Here is a 16,817-nt window from a genome sequence, read left to right on the forward strand (position 1 = left end):
CCAGGTGGCCCTTTTAAAACACTTCATTTGTTGTCAGTCTAACAATCTCAGCGCAATCACATATTCTCAGAGTGGCACCAGGTACTTTAACAAGCCAATCAGGCGCAGAGTCCCTTGTGAGACAGGAGATGCATTGTGAAGATCAAGCCTTTTCTCTTCTACTACTCAAACAACAACACAGAAATTGGTATGAAGTCTAAGAAACACGTGTGTGGGGAACAGACTGCAGCTACGTTGTCATCATACAGATATTAACAAGCAAAATGCACTGCTTTTGTGGAAAGGGGTCTTTGTCATTCCAGCAATGTAAGATGTTGTCTTGGTTAGTGCTGAAATAGCATCCCTTTTTTTATCTCCTTGTGAATAAAGTTTCTCGTTTCTAAAGAAAGATGAAAAAAGCCAAGGGTGTCTTTATTTGGGTTTCTAAGAAAAAATGATTCTACTGCTCTTCTAGTATAATAACATATACAGTCCTATATAAAATCCTGTATCAGATGCCCACCTACAGAAGGTAAAGATATCTTGCTTTCTTGTAGTGGTTGATTAGAAGATGCATAGTACTGTCAATGGTTTTAGCAGTGATAAAGTTGTTTTGGTATATTACTGGTGACACTTTACAGTTTTAGGCTATGCTTGTGATCAGTTCATGTACCGAGGGTTTTTAATCCACACCTTCTATGAAGGGCTTAGACTCTCATTTCCCTCTTAGACTTTGACTCTGCTCCTGTTATACATGGTGGATTTGACTGGATTTTACAACAGGCACTGCACACTTCTTCACCAAACACGTTCCAATCTTCTGCCTTAGATTGATTTGAGCTAAATTCAATATCTGTAAGCCTTTGTCTTTTTTTGCACGCATGTATGGGTATATCATCCTGAACCTGTGAGGTACACTATCAAATGAGAAAGAAGAATTAAAAAAAACAGATAACCAATTAAAGAATAAGTTCTCCCTGATTTCAATTTAGCATTTCATATTTAAGCTATGGGCCAGTGGCTGTTGGTGTAAATCAGTGGTTAGGGTTCAGGACTCCTGACAGCAGCACTCCAACGCAGACCCTGTTGTTGTACCCTTAAGCTCCAGATGTATGATTTTGTTACAAGCATTGCTGGAGGCAACTCTTGCAGTGAGCCAGTCTCCTCTCGGTCTCTGTTCTCTCAGTCAACTCTGTAGTTAACACCATAGGAGCCGAGACAAACTGCAGCATGATGAGACAATAGGCTTCAGTATGGTGTTTATTTAACTAATGTACAGCACTGTAGAAGTACTGTAGGTGGAAATACAGATACTGTAGATACTGAACTGCTGTCTGAGCCTGAAGGCAGACAGTATCTCAAGGGCAGAGTGGCAAAGGCAACATCTTGTGCTGGATAATGACTAACTCTGTGCCTGACCAAGAGAATTCTTTCTTCAAGTCTAACCCATGCAATACATGGAGAAGAAGGCAACAAAGTTATGAACAGCTAGCTCTTCCCTGATCTGGTCTTACACCTACTTTTCTTTTTCCTTTGGAAAACAGGCTACGAGCTTCCCACTTATTGTGTGTTAGCTCTGATCAAAATTCTACTTAATGTAAGTGTTTATGTGGGCAATGTCAACACAGATTCACATTCAGCTTTAAAAATCCAAATTTACAAGGTTTAAAATGTTCATGAGAATTAGGTTAAGAAGATAAGAAGAAATAAAAGAAAAGCATTTAGCAATTAACAGCCTCTTTTAATTAAAATGGAAGATCACAAGAGAATGAGCTCTTTTTGTTTCTTATTAACATTTTATAACAATGGCCAAAATCCTCAAAGTACTGAATGTTCTGGGAAGTATACATTTTGCTTAATTCCTCTTTAATTTGATGTTAAAATACAAATCCCAGAACAATACAGTGCACAATTTATACAGCAGAAAGTATACAGCAAACTGGACAATATCAGCAATTCATACTCTCTATGCAGAAAGCATCCATAGACCTAAGACACCGAGGAGTGGTGAGGGAATAGGGAGATAAAGGTCAGTACTCATTTCAACTTCTGATGATAAGCCTCTTGCTACCACGTAGTAAATGTGAGGTATTTTCAGATGCTCCACTAAAGCCTTCAAGGCACTTCTGTTCCAGCGACTACAGGGTCTGCCAAGGCAGGAAAGGGCAGAGAGGAGAAGCAAAATGTGCAGGTTCATATTGCAAATACTAAGCCAGATCTCAGCACTCTACAATATTACAGATGCTGGCAAGGCTCTCTTACTGTAATATCATTTCAAGGCATTGATTTATACTTAAAACTACTTAAAACTCAAGTTAACAATTCTTGCAGTGAGCAAGCCAATTAGTGTAACTGGAATTGAGAGTACATAACAGACAGGAATTTAGGTATTTTGCCAGTTCACTTAAATAATGTAAGGCAAGTGAATTTAGATTGTCCTGTATACAATAAAGCTGTCCATCACTCAAAAGAGCTCAGATTTTATTGTCCACTAGCGAAGACCACATACTGTGGACAAAGAATGCTTTGTGAAGGTGAATGAAACTGAATTTCTGAGTAAATTACAGTTATCAATCTTACAGTAATCAATTTGAGAGAAGACGAAAATGTTGACCATCTTTAAAGCAACAGTTAGCGATAACAAAGCATTGTAGTCTAGTGAATTTTCTGAGATGGAAGAATTATGTTTTTACAATATGTTGCACAAGTGGGTCACACATCAAGCTTGGATCAAATATCACCCAAACATTCTTCATTTTAGAGTTTGAAATTCAAGTACAGTCCCATTCACAGATAGGGTTACTATTGACATATTCAAGATTGCCTTAATGTTATGGTACAGCTTGTGTTATTTATGACTTAAAAGCTTTTTTTTTATCTGTTTATGACCTTGTTCCGGTGACAGAACTGCATCCAAAGTATTGCCAAGTGGAAGTGCATTGCTTTCCTGAATAAGACTCCTACAAAACTTCTATCAAATATATGATTGATCTTAGCAACACAATCTGTCACATGCAAAAAATTTTTTGACTTTTTACAGTAAGTGGTGACCCATTCACTTTTGTTAGTATTCCGGTCAGACACAATTAAAGCTGAAGCACACAAAAGCCTACCTTAGCAAGGAGGAAAACATTATGCTTTTCTATACCTCTTTCTTTTTATTTGTGCTCAAATAAACTCAACATTCCTGCTGGACACATTCCTCTGCAGTTCACAGGGTTCATTTACAGTCTCTAACAGATCCTTTACTGCTCTAAAATATTTGCATCATCACCATCCCTACAGTACCTCAGACACACAAGCTAATGAGGCAGCATGGAACTTAGTATTAATAATAATAATTACTTACACTTACAGGTATATAGCGCTTTTCTGGACACTCCACTCAAAGCGCTTTACAGGTAATGGGGACTCCCCTCCACCACTACCAATGTGCAGCATCCACCTGGATGATGCAACGGCAGCCATAGTGCACCAGAACGCTCACCACACATCAGCTAAGTGTACAGTAATACAGTAAGTAGTACAATAATCAACAACGAATGTGAAGACAAGAGTGAGATATTTACACCCAGGATGCAGATAGAAAAAGAGAAACTTTGATTGCAAAATCTTGGGCTCAACTCCAAAACGCTTTTCCAGATCTTCATTTGACAGTTTGCTGTCCTGTGGGGGTGGTTTTAACCTCTAGGTTCCACACAAAATACAAGATAAACATTACTTGGCTAGTGTGGAGCCTACGTGCAATTTAACTTTGCATTAAATTGTTAGTTCCACTTCAGTTCAACTAAAATTTACTCCTCAGGGAAGCAACAATCATTTTCAAGGCTTGTTAGAATTTGACCAGGTGAATACAATGAACTTTTGTTAAGGATTAGTTTCTCCTTTGCATTCTAATTCCTTTGGCACTCTACAGTTCAATGCCAGCAACAGCAGTATAGCGTAATAAAGATATACAGTACACTCATTACCTAATGCTCCCTACTGACTTTCTTCACTGGCAAAGCCATTAAGCAGTGACCTATTTTTCTTCAAACAACCGGTGATGATGCTTGGGATGTTTATTTAGATTATAAACCACAAATTACTCTGTGCTTTCTCAGGACAGCAGTATGGGACATTTAGCTCTCAAGGGATGTAACTCAAAGAAATAGGATTAAACTGTGTCCACCATGGGACCGTGTATATTCCCTGTTCCGTATAAAAACAAGTCATGGTAGAGTGCTTTCATGCCGTAGTTGCATTTTTCAAGTAAAGCTTAAAAGCTGTGTATGTCAGCGTTTGAAATGAGGAGATCTCCCTGAGCTAGTTGTAGCCATAACTGAGGCATGTGCATCGAAAAGACAAGCATCCTCAGGGGTACCTAGCAGCAGGTGAAACAGCAGAGCACAGCACATACAGTACCTGGGTCAAGTCCCAATGTCAGGTCGTCCAAGACAACATCTTTCCTGGCTTACAAATGGCTCACGTGCAAGTGCAAAGACACTCCTTCATCCTGAAAATTGCAGGTACAACAGGCCATTGCCGCAGGTTTCCAATCATTAGCCAGATGAATGGCAGCAGCTCCAGTTATGAACTACAGTAGGTGTGTTTCTAGGACTTTGTCGATCAGGAGGAGCTGTGTCTATTTCAAATTCTGTTGTTCCCATTCTGGCTGCATGTTTCTTAATGGACCAGCAATCAGGAAACATGATAGCAGTGTAGGACATACAGTAAGTGCAGAACATGCCCTTTCATGTCAAAACGGGGAAGGATTGGCTCAGAAACACTATTAGAAGTGAAACAATCCTTCTGTGCTATTCAATGTATCTTCCTGTCTTGTTAATAAAGCAGTTCAGACAGCACTCCCATGTGCAGAAAGCCGTGGCTCCATCCACTTATGTTAATGTATTGCTATTGTCGGGTGGTTGTGAAGTCATCTGGCTGCTAAAAGCTAGAAGAATACTATTACCTAACTCGCAGATCAGCAGTTGAAAGAAGCATTACAAAAATGTAGATTTTAATAAATACACAACAGATTATTTCATAGCTGACAGAAGTAAAGGTGATTTAATCTCCAAATTGCATTAAAAATGCAACCTAATGAGTACCGTGTTTCTTCACACCCTGCATGTGATGGAGAACAAAGATTTTTACTTTAGTGAATACTGAATATAAACTGTCACAGGAAGAAATACTTATTTTAGATTTCACGCAAGTACAAGGGATTGTACATGGTGTTCATTTCAGGTTTTTGACAAGAATGCATTGTAAATGTAGAAAGTTAAAAAATTACAGCAGATGTGAATTAGAGTAAAGGCTGGGGGTTAAGGTCTTGAGCACCTTCAATACCCATCAGTGCTGTTGGGGATGTTCTGTGACCACTCACTGTGAACTAAGGTAATTTTACAGATAAAGTGCAAGAGCAGGTAATGACCGTGAAACCAGGTGCAGAATTAATACATATTTCAGAGCAGTCTGAAAGCCAAGAGGCTTAAAAAGGGTCAACAGCATAACTGCACATCAGTCCCTTTTGCAAGACGTATCATTGCTTCCACAGTTACTTTCATTAATCAGACAAGAGGCTGGCTGAATTTTACCTTTTGAATACCCCCAAGGTGAGTCTATGGAAAAGGTGGTTTTCATGCTTAGCATATTTCTTTTTTACTGCACAACAAACCTGGTTCTTACCCATCCTCTGTAAATCTTTTTTTTTCCTGTGCACCAGCCCCATCTCTCATTGTGAAAGGTAATTGAAAGGCAAAGATTTTTCCAAATGGTGGAAAACACAATGGTGGGAAATAATATGTGTTACTTGCTATCACTATAAATGAATTAAAAATACACTTGAGCAATGGGGATGTTTCAGAGATGCTTTTCAAAAACAATGCAGTTCTATACAGCAATAAATATATGAATAAATACTTATTATCTCTAGCACAAATCCATAATATAGCCAAAAGATAATTGATTTGGCAGTAATAGCAACAGTATAATACAATATACTTTATTAATCCTCAAGGGGGAAATTAAGTTGCCAGCACAGCTCATAGACATGCAGTAAATAACCATAAAAAAACACTACACAGACATAACAATTACTGCAAAAACAGACATACAACACAGTACATCGCCACAACTAATCAAACCATACAATACACTACAATTACTCTTAAAACAAGAACAGCCAAAATAGTAAACATCCAAGATAAAAAAAATCTATTTGTAGCTATTCAGTGCATGGAGAGCCATGGGTTAAAAAGATCTCCTAATCCTCTCTGTGGTGCATTTGGGAGTTAAAAAGTGACACTGAAGAGGCTTTTTTGATAAAAAATCCCTGCGTGGACAGGATGCCACACATTCCCCACTGTAAGTGTGGCCTTCCTCAGGATCAACTTTGTATTATTTGCTTCACAGATTCCAGGTGTGTCCCAACAATGGAGCCCTCCCTCTTAATAAACCTGCTAAATTGGACAAAGTCTCTCTTCTGTAAGTTATTTCCCCAACACACTGATGCATAAAAGAATATGCCGTAGATAACAGGGGTGCAGTTATCAAGAGAAAATGAAACTTAGCACATCAATGTGAAACATACTGTGCCTGTGGTAGTACAATTAGGACAGTAATATACCACCAGTGCTAGACTGACAACACAGGGATAGGAAGAGGTTCTGCATCCCTGCTTTTCAATTCTTCTGAGGCAGTAATGCGATCAAATGGGGTTGATGCAGTTACCTGAGGCGCTTAATTGTGACTAACTCAAGTTTGAAACTATTATTGCAATCTCAACCAATGCTGCAGTGACTCCATCCATGATTGGAAAATAACACTTGCCTCAGGCTTAATATTCTGAAGTCTGACTACCATGCAGGATTCATAAACTCTTTTCATTGCTAGTTTTAAAGCTGCTTGCATCGTGACCCCATGTCCAAGGGACTGGGACATTGCATTACCACAATAAGAACTACTGAAACTGTAGAGTAAAAAGCTGTGATATGAAACTACAAACACAATATCGGTATAGATAGCTGAAAACATGCTGGAAAACTATTACATAAGGGGTTACAAAACCAGTTTTCTTTTTACCAAAAGTTATTAATGCATGAACATGCCTTTTTACCTGACTAAAGAAGGATCGTTCCCCTCATTAACGAGTCTGGCATGGTATTAGCCTATTTAAGGGATAGGGGACCAAAATATCCCAATTTAATGTCACAGTAATAATGCTGTAATCTTAAAACATATCAAATCTTGAGCACCACCTCAGATTCTCAAAAGCAAAGCCAAGAGCTGTGTATCTAAATAAGAAGTTAGAACTGCTCCATTTCATCTTCAGATTGACAAGCAAAATGCAATAATCTTCCACTGATAATTTACCAGTTCTATTCATACCTTCAATTATCGCAGCCTTTTATTAGCAGCAGTGGTAGCAGTTGACGTTACAATAGTATTTGAACTTGTTGCATTGGCATTAATCGACTAGCAAAGCCTGGACTCACCCAGTTCTGTGTCATACACTTCCACTGCACTGACAAAGTGGGGTCGAGAGTAGAAGTTGTGGGGTCCAGGCTGCTGAAGCCCCCCAAGGCTGAAGAAACATTTGTCAGTCATAGCACAGCTGGCAAAGGCTCTCCTACTCGGGATACTAGGAAACCGGGTCCAGCTTTTCACTTCCAGGTCAAAGGCCTCAAACGCCGTAATAGGAAGTTTACCTTGTCTTCCACCTATTGGCAGAGAGAGAGAGACAGAGAACAGGCGAAGTGATTGAAATACGTTGCAAGAACCCCAGTTCTTCTGCTGCTTGATAATGTGTAAAATAAGAAAGGAAACAATAATGGCTTACAGTACATACAGTACACAATCCGTTTTATTTTCAATGTAATAGCACAGCATCTCAAATAAAAAAATAATTATTGCACATACCAAAGGATTCGTAGACATTATGAATGGCATGTGAAAGCCATCTTCGTGTTATTTAGCCCACGCAGAACACAGACCAAAACATAAGCCCCCATCTCAGTCTTGCATCTTCATATCATACTCACACACTTAATCCTATCACTGTAATTATTTGCTTCCCTCTACTGTAACACAGAATGAGAGACTGCAAACACTCATCCGACATGACAACCATCTTACTGCATGAAAGAATATAGAATTTAAACTCAGTGTGAGGGAAATATCACTGCTCATATTCAATGGTAACTGATGCCATACTATAATGTGTTAAGAGCACAGATATTATGACATGAAAGCCAGTGTAATCTCCGCGCATACACATTTTCTGGTTTACGTTCTTATACAAGTAATTCATAATGTGAAAACAATATAAAAAAAAACTTGATGCAATGCAATGATTGACAAAATAAAATGAATTGAATTCAGCAGTTTCAAAGAATATTTAAAGGGTCCTGAAGATGGTATGAGTTCCTTGGATTGGCAAAACATGAAATGGCTTCCTCTCATTTCTTAACTTTGCTTTGTTCTTACAGTATGTCTTATGTAACTGCAACAGCTAGTTATATCATACTGAATCAGCCACAGAAATCGGTTTCTGTAAAAACCATTGCAACAAAAAAGGTCTTCTTGACTATAAAGCACTATTTTGCTCCTCAATATAAACAACATTTTTAATGCCAGTGACACTCAGCATAATCTTCTTCCATGGCCAAAACACAGTCTTGCCCAGTGTTATCTCCATGTAGCTCGACATGTCTTGAGTGACAGTGGATAGCCTGTTTTGGAACTGCATCCAAGCACTCCACAAAAGCCCTCGAACACTGCGCAAAGTTTATATTAAGAAATAAAAGCATTTATTCAACAACATTTCAACTCTCCAATCCAAAGATTAATTAAATAAAGTTTAATACACAGAACTGCTGAAACTGTACCCTGTGTATCTGGTTTACAAATCACATTAGACGGATATATCACTTTCTGCTTTTGAAAGAATACCTCTCTCCAAACTCTACAATACTCCACAAGCATCATCATCATCAATTGAAAAGTGTAATTTAGATTCCTATGTGGATGTTACAAAGCAGGCTGGATGGGCCTCTGTTTGTAACAGTTCAAATGTTCTTAAGCACACAACATTAAATTTACCTGGCAAGTGGTAAATTTACTGGTACGTTATGAATTGTACAGAAAACTGCACACTACTGCAGTTTTTGATATTATCACAAAGAATCAAAGACCTTATTTAAGAAGAATGCGAATCCCTACCCAGGAAAGAATTGTGCTTGAAAATTGCAGCTTTAGTTAGATACTCCCAGGCTTTGCTGAACCCTATGTAAATACCCCACACCCCATTAATAAAATGCCAGGCTTAATTAAGCAACATTTTAGCTATCCACACTTCTCACACCACATCCGCCTACCATCTGCAAACAGTGGGCCCTCAATTCCTCATTTCCCAAATAAGGATGATGAAATAGTTCCAGCAAACATGCTGCACGGAGTCAGGCAGTGTGAAAAAAAATGTCACATTTATAGCATGCCTTCAAATCCACTAATTCTGCCAGAAAAAGGAATGCTGGAGGCCACATTTACTACCTTACGATTTTGATCCTCTGCCAGGGTTAGTACCACTTGTTTTCCAGGAGGAGATGAAAAAAACAAACAAACGAAAGCTACAAAACAAGGAATAAAAAATTGCTTGCAAGCTTCATAAATTATGTACAGTTTACTAGACTCTAACGGTTTGAGGACAATAGGGTATCACAAATAAGGCACTTGATAAGAGATCTGGATCTTTACAAAGATCCCGAGTTTACACAGTTTACACGTTTTATATTCATGATTTTAATATTTTACTTAAAATAAACTGGCACATCAAAGATTGTAGGTCTTTATGAGGAAATATTCCTCACACGTACAAGCATTTTGAACAATAAAAACAATATTTTTGCATTTTTAATATACTTAGGGTCAAACTAATATATCAAGCAGATAATTAAAATAGCCCCTCTCTCATTTACATTGTACAACAACAAATAGCATACAGTACTTAAGGGGATTAAAATAAAACCTCCATATAATTATGCCTTTGTTTAAAGCTACATCTGTGGAAAAACTAGCAATCCAAAACTATCATCACAGAGTCCCAAGACAACTCTAGTATTATGATAGTCCTTGTATTTTATGATTTTGTCAAGCACAGTACAGCAAAGCAAGGTAATATACAGATTAAGTTACAGCATTTTGAAGCAAATTATCTTTAAAGCCACAAAGGAGTCATTCCAATATTCCAGGCTAAAACTACATTTTTTGTTGTTTTGACTGATGATGCTCTGTTAGATAAAACTATTCACTAACAAAAATATTGAAAAGCAAAAAAAAAAGAGCCTTTCTAGTAGATGTCTTTTCTTCTGGATTTTACAGAGCAAGATTATGAAGCATGAAAATAATATCTTCGCCTTTATCATTGTCCATTTTATTTTTAGAGCCATCTCTCCCTTCGGTTAAAGCACAAAATAAAAGGATGCTTGACTGTTATATCAGGTCATAATTTCACAATGCAATCATTTCCCCGAGAAAGCACCTCCAACCAGATACATAATTGGTAACAAACATCCCCAGGGTGTTTTTCAAGGCATTTAAAGCAAAAGCTTTTTTTAAAGTCAAAGTATTGCCAAACAAATTGTTTTACTGTTCTTCAGCTGAAATCACTACAACGCTCATTTCAGCACAGGCAGCTGGATAAGATTGCTTTCTGTTTGTGCAGAGTACTGAGAAATTATCCAAGATGAAAGAGATGTACACAGGCACTCATCAACTGTAAATTTTGCTGCTTTCCTTTTTTACTGCTAAAAACAAAAACAGCATAAGCCAGATATGAGGGCATTTCACTGAATTAACACACACGCAGTCAGTATGAAATTATGGCAACTGGTTTCAATAGGTAGAACACTGAACACCACCGTCTTTGTTATAACCCACATGAGCATGCCACCTGTGGTGATGCTAAGTATTAGTTTAAATATGGCTTGCCCTGAGAAAGCATTGTTGAGCACAAAGGTGCACAGTAGGGTTCAATGTCTGCACAAAACCAGATGGAAATCATTCCGGGATCATGGGAAGTCTGTGGAAACCAAGTCACAGACATACAGTAGGAGCAACGTCATTGAGATCAGTCTGTAAAAGGAATTATTGGGGCAAAATTAAAATGAACTCTTTGATCTTTTTAAGATCAAAGGTCAATTTCTGTTCTCTAGGTTCAAAAGAGGGGTCAGAGGACCAAGCCAGAATAAGTACAAGTTTAATTACTGTAGAATTATCGGAAATGAATACTACACAGCAAATGCTTAATGACATTTGGTGCCTGTTTGCCTGCAGGAGAAGATATTATTTTTCCCCAACAGAGCAGAAAAGGGGTTCATGGAGTAGCCTGTAAGTTTCACGGTCAGGGCTCTCCAGATGTTGTCCCTTTCTTGCTGTTGGCACAGGTGGGTTTATCAAACCCCAACTGATCTGAACAAAGTCCACCAATCAATCAGTCAGTCAGTCTCTGACAGCAATGCTATGATGCATTAGGGACATTACTGTATATGTGCTTCTCATCAAATTAAGTGATAAACACATATTAGGCGTCGACCACTCAAACAATTCGATTGGAACATGGTAGACTAAATTATTAGAAAAAGACAAAACTATTTAACACTCTCATGGACACAGCTACCTGTAAATGCCTGTAAACAACAATCAGTAACTTGATAAGAAGAAACAATCCAAAGTGAATTACACGAAATGAAAATAATAAAAATAAGAAAATAAGAATGGAAAAGATATATTTATTTGAGTAAGAAAGCTAAATGGAAATATAAGTGAAGAATAAAAATAATATACTGGAGGTATAGTCAGTTATGTTTATTAAACATTAATAATACATATTGTATAAGCTAAATGTCTTACAGCAAACCGAGTGTCAAAATATCTCTTTCATGCATCATGCATTGAAGAGAGGATTAGCAGAGACAGATCCATGAAACTTGCTGTGATAGCTAATGAACTCAACATTTTCCTGAGTACCATGCACAGTGTTGTCTTTTGACAAACAGGTACTGCAAAATGGACAATGAAGCTCTATCACTATAAACTGCACAGAGAGATAAGAGGGGCCACCATCTCAATACACTAACCCTTATCTTTTGTTGCAGTTAAAATGATGGCAGCCTCAAATAATGGCCTTCCTCCATTGGATAATATTTACCCCATACCTGGGATGATGAACATTTCTTCATTCCTTTATTACTTATAATAATAATTAACAATTGCTTACACTTATATAGAATTTTTCTGGACACTACACTCAAAGCGCTATACAGGTAATGGGGACTCCTCTTCACCACCACCAATGTGCAGCCCAACCTGGATGATGCGACGGCTGCCATAGTGTGCCGGATCACTCACCACACATCAGGTATTAGTGGGAAGGAGAATAGAGTGATGAAGCCAATTCATAGATGGAGATTATTAGGAGACTGTGATTGGTAAGGGCCAATGGGAAATTTGGCCAGGAATCCGGGGTTACACCCCTGCTCTTTTCGAGAAACTCCCTGGGATTTTAAATGACCACAGAGAGTCAGGACTTCAGTTTTATGTCTCATCCGGAGGACGGCGCCTGTTTACAGTATAGTGTCCCTGTCACTATACTGGGGTATTAGGGGCTCACACAGACCGCAGGGTGAGCACTCCCTGCTGGCCCCACTAATACCTCTTCGAGCAGCAACCTAAGTTTTTTCCCAGGAGGTCTCCATCCAGGTACTGACCAGGCTCACACCTGCTGAGCTTCAGTGGGTTGTCAGATTTGAGTTGGAGGGTGACATGGCTGCTATGCTGTTACGATCTTCTCTAACAGAACTCTCACCTTCTGATACAGAAGGAAGACTGTAACCTGAATCCCACTTTGAACTACAGTACTTTCATACTGATTAATCTCTTTCCAACTCCTAGTGATTCTTCAACAATGAGGCCTAGGAGGATTTTTTCATATTCATCACACATTCTCCAGTATTGATTTTTTAGATAAGCTCCTTCCCTTGGGTAACGCCTGTTCTTACCAGAGTATCACAATTTCAAATCATGCACATCTCCAAGTCTGGAATTAGCATTTTTGGACCCTGTAGCATCTCATCCTGGCTGGCATGTCAATTCACCGGTACTTTTCAAATTAAAATGTTCACAATTCAATACACCCCGTTTTTTAATCCTAATACAAATACCACCCAGTGTCTGTTCTGCAGAAGACTTCGAAAGCCACAAAAAGTGGGGACAGACTATCTCTTATGCTGTCCAATAACAGAATGAACAACTATATTCTACAACTAGACAGCTGTTCACAAAATTCACCCTCCCAAGCTCTATACAAAGAATGTCTATGCGACAAGATCAGCTCTGCCCCTGTCACAAACTGATCACAGCTGCTCATAGCCACTCTTGCTTCAGATGCATACAGTATCCCTCCTAGACAAAGATGAATTCTCCTACATTCAAACGCTATCTCTCACACAGTCATATAATTCAATCCTCTCCTCCAGGACTGCAAGGGTGTGTTTTCACCTTACTGTACATGGCAATATAGCTTTATTATTTTTTATTTATTGTCTGTCAAGATAATGGAGACAAAGTCGGTAAACCTCTGACTGGTCAACTCCTGACTGGCAAAATACCCATGCTTCATTACACAGGTTAAAGTGTAGCAAGTGATTTTTCAAAAAATAAATGACCAGTTTGAAGAAATTTTATGAACCTGTACATCATTTTGAAATTCCTGGTGATCTTTCATTAATGGACAAATTTTTCACAAAACTTAAGATTTCTACAATGAGGCAAACCAAAACCAACTTGGAGGAGACCTTCACTTTGCATAAAATAACAAGCTACTGCAGCAGTACACAACATTTCCGGGTATATTAAGTTTCCCCTCTCACCTTCCAACAGTTGTCAGAACCTATTTCCATTTTGAACACATTTTTAGTAGCGCACTTATTTCTTGTGCAGTCTTTTTTTGTGTGTGTTCTCATTTTTGTTTATGTTGTGTCATTGTTTTGTTTGTGCTGGGTTATTTTTTTGTTTGCCTGTGCTATCAGTTTTGTTTTTGTGTTTTGCACTTCTGGGCCACTGTAGGTTAGCATACTTGTCTATGACATTAACCATTCCACACATACTAAAGACACAGCATGAAATTAAAATGGTTACAAACCTGGTAGGAGAAAAAATAATACCTCACACTCTCCTAGTTATTATTAAAATCACTGTTGGATACCAGCTCAGATCAAGCAGTTTTAATGGCCTTCACCAATACTGGGAGTAAAAAGTGTTTTTTGATATACGATATATTGCTGTGGATATGTGCCTACTGGCTCCTGCATTATTTCACTATCATCTTTCTGTCTTAAAAATACAGCTGGATTGGAAATGAAAATCAGTTAAGAAGTGAGGCAGTTTCATGCAATTATCCACAACAATGCAATTCAGCCTTCCGGACACTGTGGTACCAGCTGCATCAGAATATATCCATAAATTAAATTATTGCTATTGCTCTGCATATTCATTCTTCATGTCCTGGTAATCCAATTCTACTGCTACTGTACAATGCACCGCAGGTTTGGTAACATTCAGGGCAATAGTCTCTGAAGGAATGTGTTCAATTCCTAACATCTGTCACTAATGCAGGAAAACTCCAGTTAATGCAGAGGAAAGAAGTGCCTTTGTCACTCCTTCTGGAGAATTGCACTGTCTTCTCAATTTACTACTAAACAGATGCACAACTATAGTTTGTATATACAGTACAACTCATATACACAGTTGTATATTGTATATATACAGTACACTATAGTGGAATATACTAATATATAGTAGGGTGAAACCAATAGCACCATATTGCACAAATTTAATTGAATTCAGCAAAATTATGCGGACGTGCATAATTGTTGTGAAATGATCCTAATTATCTTAAGTACTGTATATGCTGAAAAAAGGAAGTGGTAAATATTTCAACAAACGTCTTGGGAAGGTTTTCTGTGTCTGAACTCTGCATTTTAAGTATATAAAAACATAACACATGGAATACGTGTCTTCATTACAAAATGGCAATAAAAAATACTTATTTACACTTATATATCACAGCACATCTCATCTCAGAGCACTTCACATATGGCATCTCAGAGCACTTCACAGAGCACTTCTTCTACCACTGAAATGCAACCCCCCCCCCTCTCTATCTGGGTAATTCCTGGAAGGCAATATACAGTATACCAGCAGCCCTGCTAAGCAACAGATCGGACTTTGGAGAAATGTGAAATTGCTTCAGAAATTGAAATGAAGATGAATGTCAAGTAAGGCCAGATTGTGGATGCCCGGAATTTAGCCAGATCACCAAGGTTATCAGCCCTGCTCTTATGAACAACGCTAAGGGATCTTTAATGACCCTGTACTCAGAAGCTCAGTTTAATGTGTCACCGAAAGGACCAACTATAGCACACAGCTTCAAGTCCTGGCCCTGACACTCTCCCTGGCAGCTTCCTGCTTAGACAATTGTAATTCTCTTGGCCCCCCGCCCTGTCAAAGCTCTCTGCCCACTCCAGCTCATTAAGATTATGTCTGCTTAACCAGTCATGTTTTCTTCCTCGCTGACTGCACGACAATCCATTACTGAAGTCTGTCCGCTGTCTTCCTTTTGCTGCACACGTCTAATTCGAAGCCCTTGTTCTCACCTAGGGCCGTCTCAGCCTCTCTGCTCCTGCCTGCCTTCAGTCACGTCTCTCTCCCTTTACCTCCTCTCCTGCTCTTGTCTTAGATTAGCTGTGATGCCCTCCGCGCTCTCACTCCCACAGCCTGTTCTTCCTCCAGACTCACCTCTGGCGATGGAGCCGACAGAACTCGGCACTGCTCTGCTCCCGATGCTCTCAGGCCTGATCATTTTAGACAAGACTCTCAGCATTCAGTCTTCAGTTACTCTAATACACTATTACATTGATATTATTTACAGCAAATGTAGGACCAGTAACTAATGTGCATCTACATTACTCCTTTGTAGTAATATACAGTATTTGTAAATATGCTGAAAAGAAAAGAGAGAAAACACAACGTTTCGGCTTTGAAGCCTTCTTCCAAGCCAGAATATTTCTGCTTCGGCAGAGATTGAGCAGCTCTTTTTTAACTCCGGCAATGCTACAGAAGCATCTCAAAGCTCACTCTATTCAGGAGTTAAAACTGAGGCAGTTACTTCGGTTTCAAGAGTTTCTTGATTTTGTCACAGTCTGTGCTGACTTGAGATGTAGTGAGATCCTAATAAAACTTTCTGTGTACTTTCCTAGCCTGCTCAGAGTGAGACTGTACTGTATAACAATTATTTTTAACAATAGGCAGATTGCTCTGGGGGCATTACCAATGAAAAAAGTGAAGTAAGGAAAATTATGCTCATTTACAAATTTTGTACAACTAGAATATTGCTGAAGGAATATGCGAGATACAGACAACTGGATTTCTGATATACAATATAAGCAGAAGCTTTCTTTAGAACTATGAATACATACTGCAATATTCTTTTTTCTCATGGTGATTGCAAATGAAAATCTGCAAATACAGACTGGAGTTGGAAGGAACTCCATTTTTTAGAGTTTGATATTTGAATCCTGCAGCCACTCTGCATACAATAGGTCTAAAACTAAAACTAACAGTATAAAACTAAAAATGAGCACTGCATTGATTCTTTCACGTTACGTGTGAACTGTGATCTACTAACTTTCATTCATTCTAAGAACTGAGCCAAAAACAGGTTGGCATTAAACACTTTTTTATCTATATTAGCTTTAAAAGAAATAAGCTGTTTTATTTCAACAAAACAACAAAATTGT

The 16,817-nt window shown here is 38.4% G+C and overlaps 1 protein-coding gene across 1 annotated transcript in view; it reads right to left on the bottom strand.

Annotated features, from left to right (window-relative positions):
* Nucleotides 1–16,817, bottom strand: part of klhdc8b (kelch domain containing 8B) — a 76,925-nt gene that overhangs the window by 18,948 nt on the left and 41,160 nt on the right. The window contains exon 3 of the mRNA XM_088917115.1: nucleotides 7,458–7,682. Within this exon, the coding sequence (XP_088773241.1) occupies nucleotides 7,458–7,682 (225 nt within the window). The remainder of the gene's footprint in view (nucleotides 1–7,457; nucleotides 7,683–16,817) is intronic.

Source organism: Atractosteus spatula, chromosome 5 (genome assembly GCF_055471065.1).
Source record: "Atractosteus spatula isolate fAtrSpa1 chromosome 5, fAtrSpa1.hap1, whole genome shotgun sequence".
NCBI classification, from domain to species: Eukaryota; Metazoa; Chordata; class Actinopteri; order Semionotiformes; family Lepisosteidae; genus Atractosteus; species Atractosteus spatula.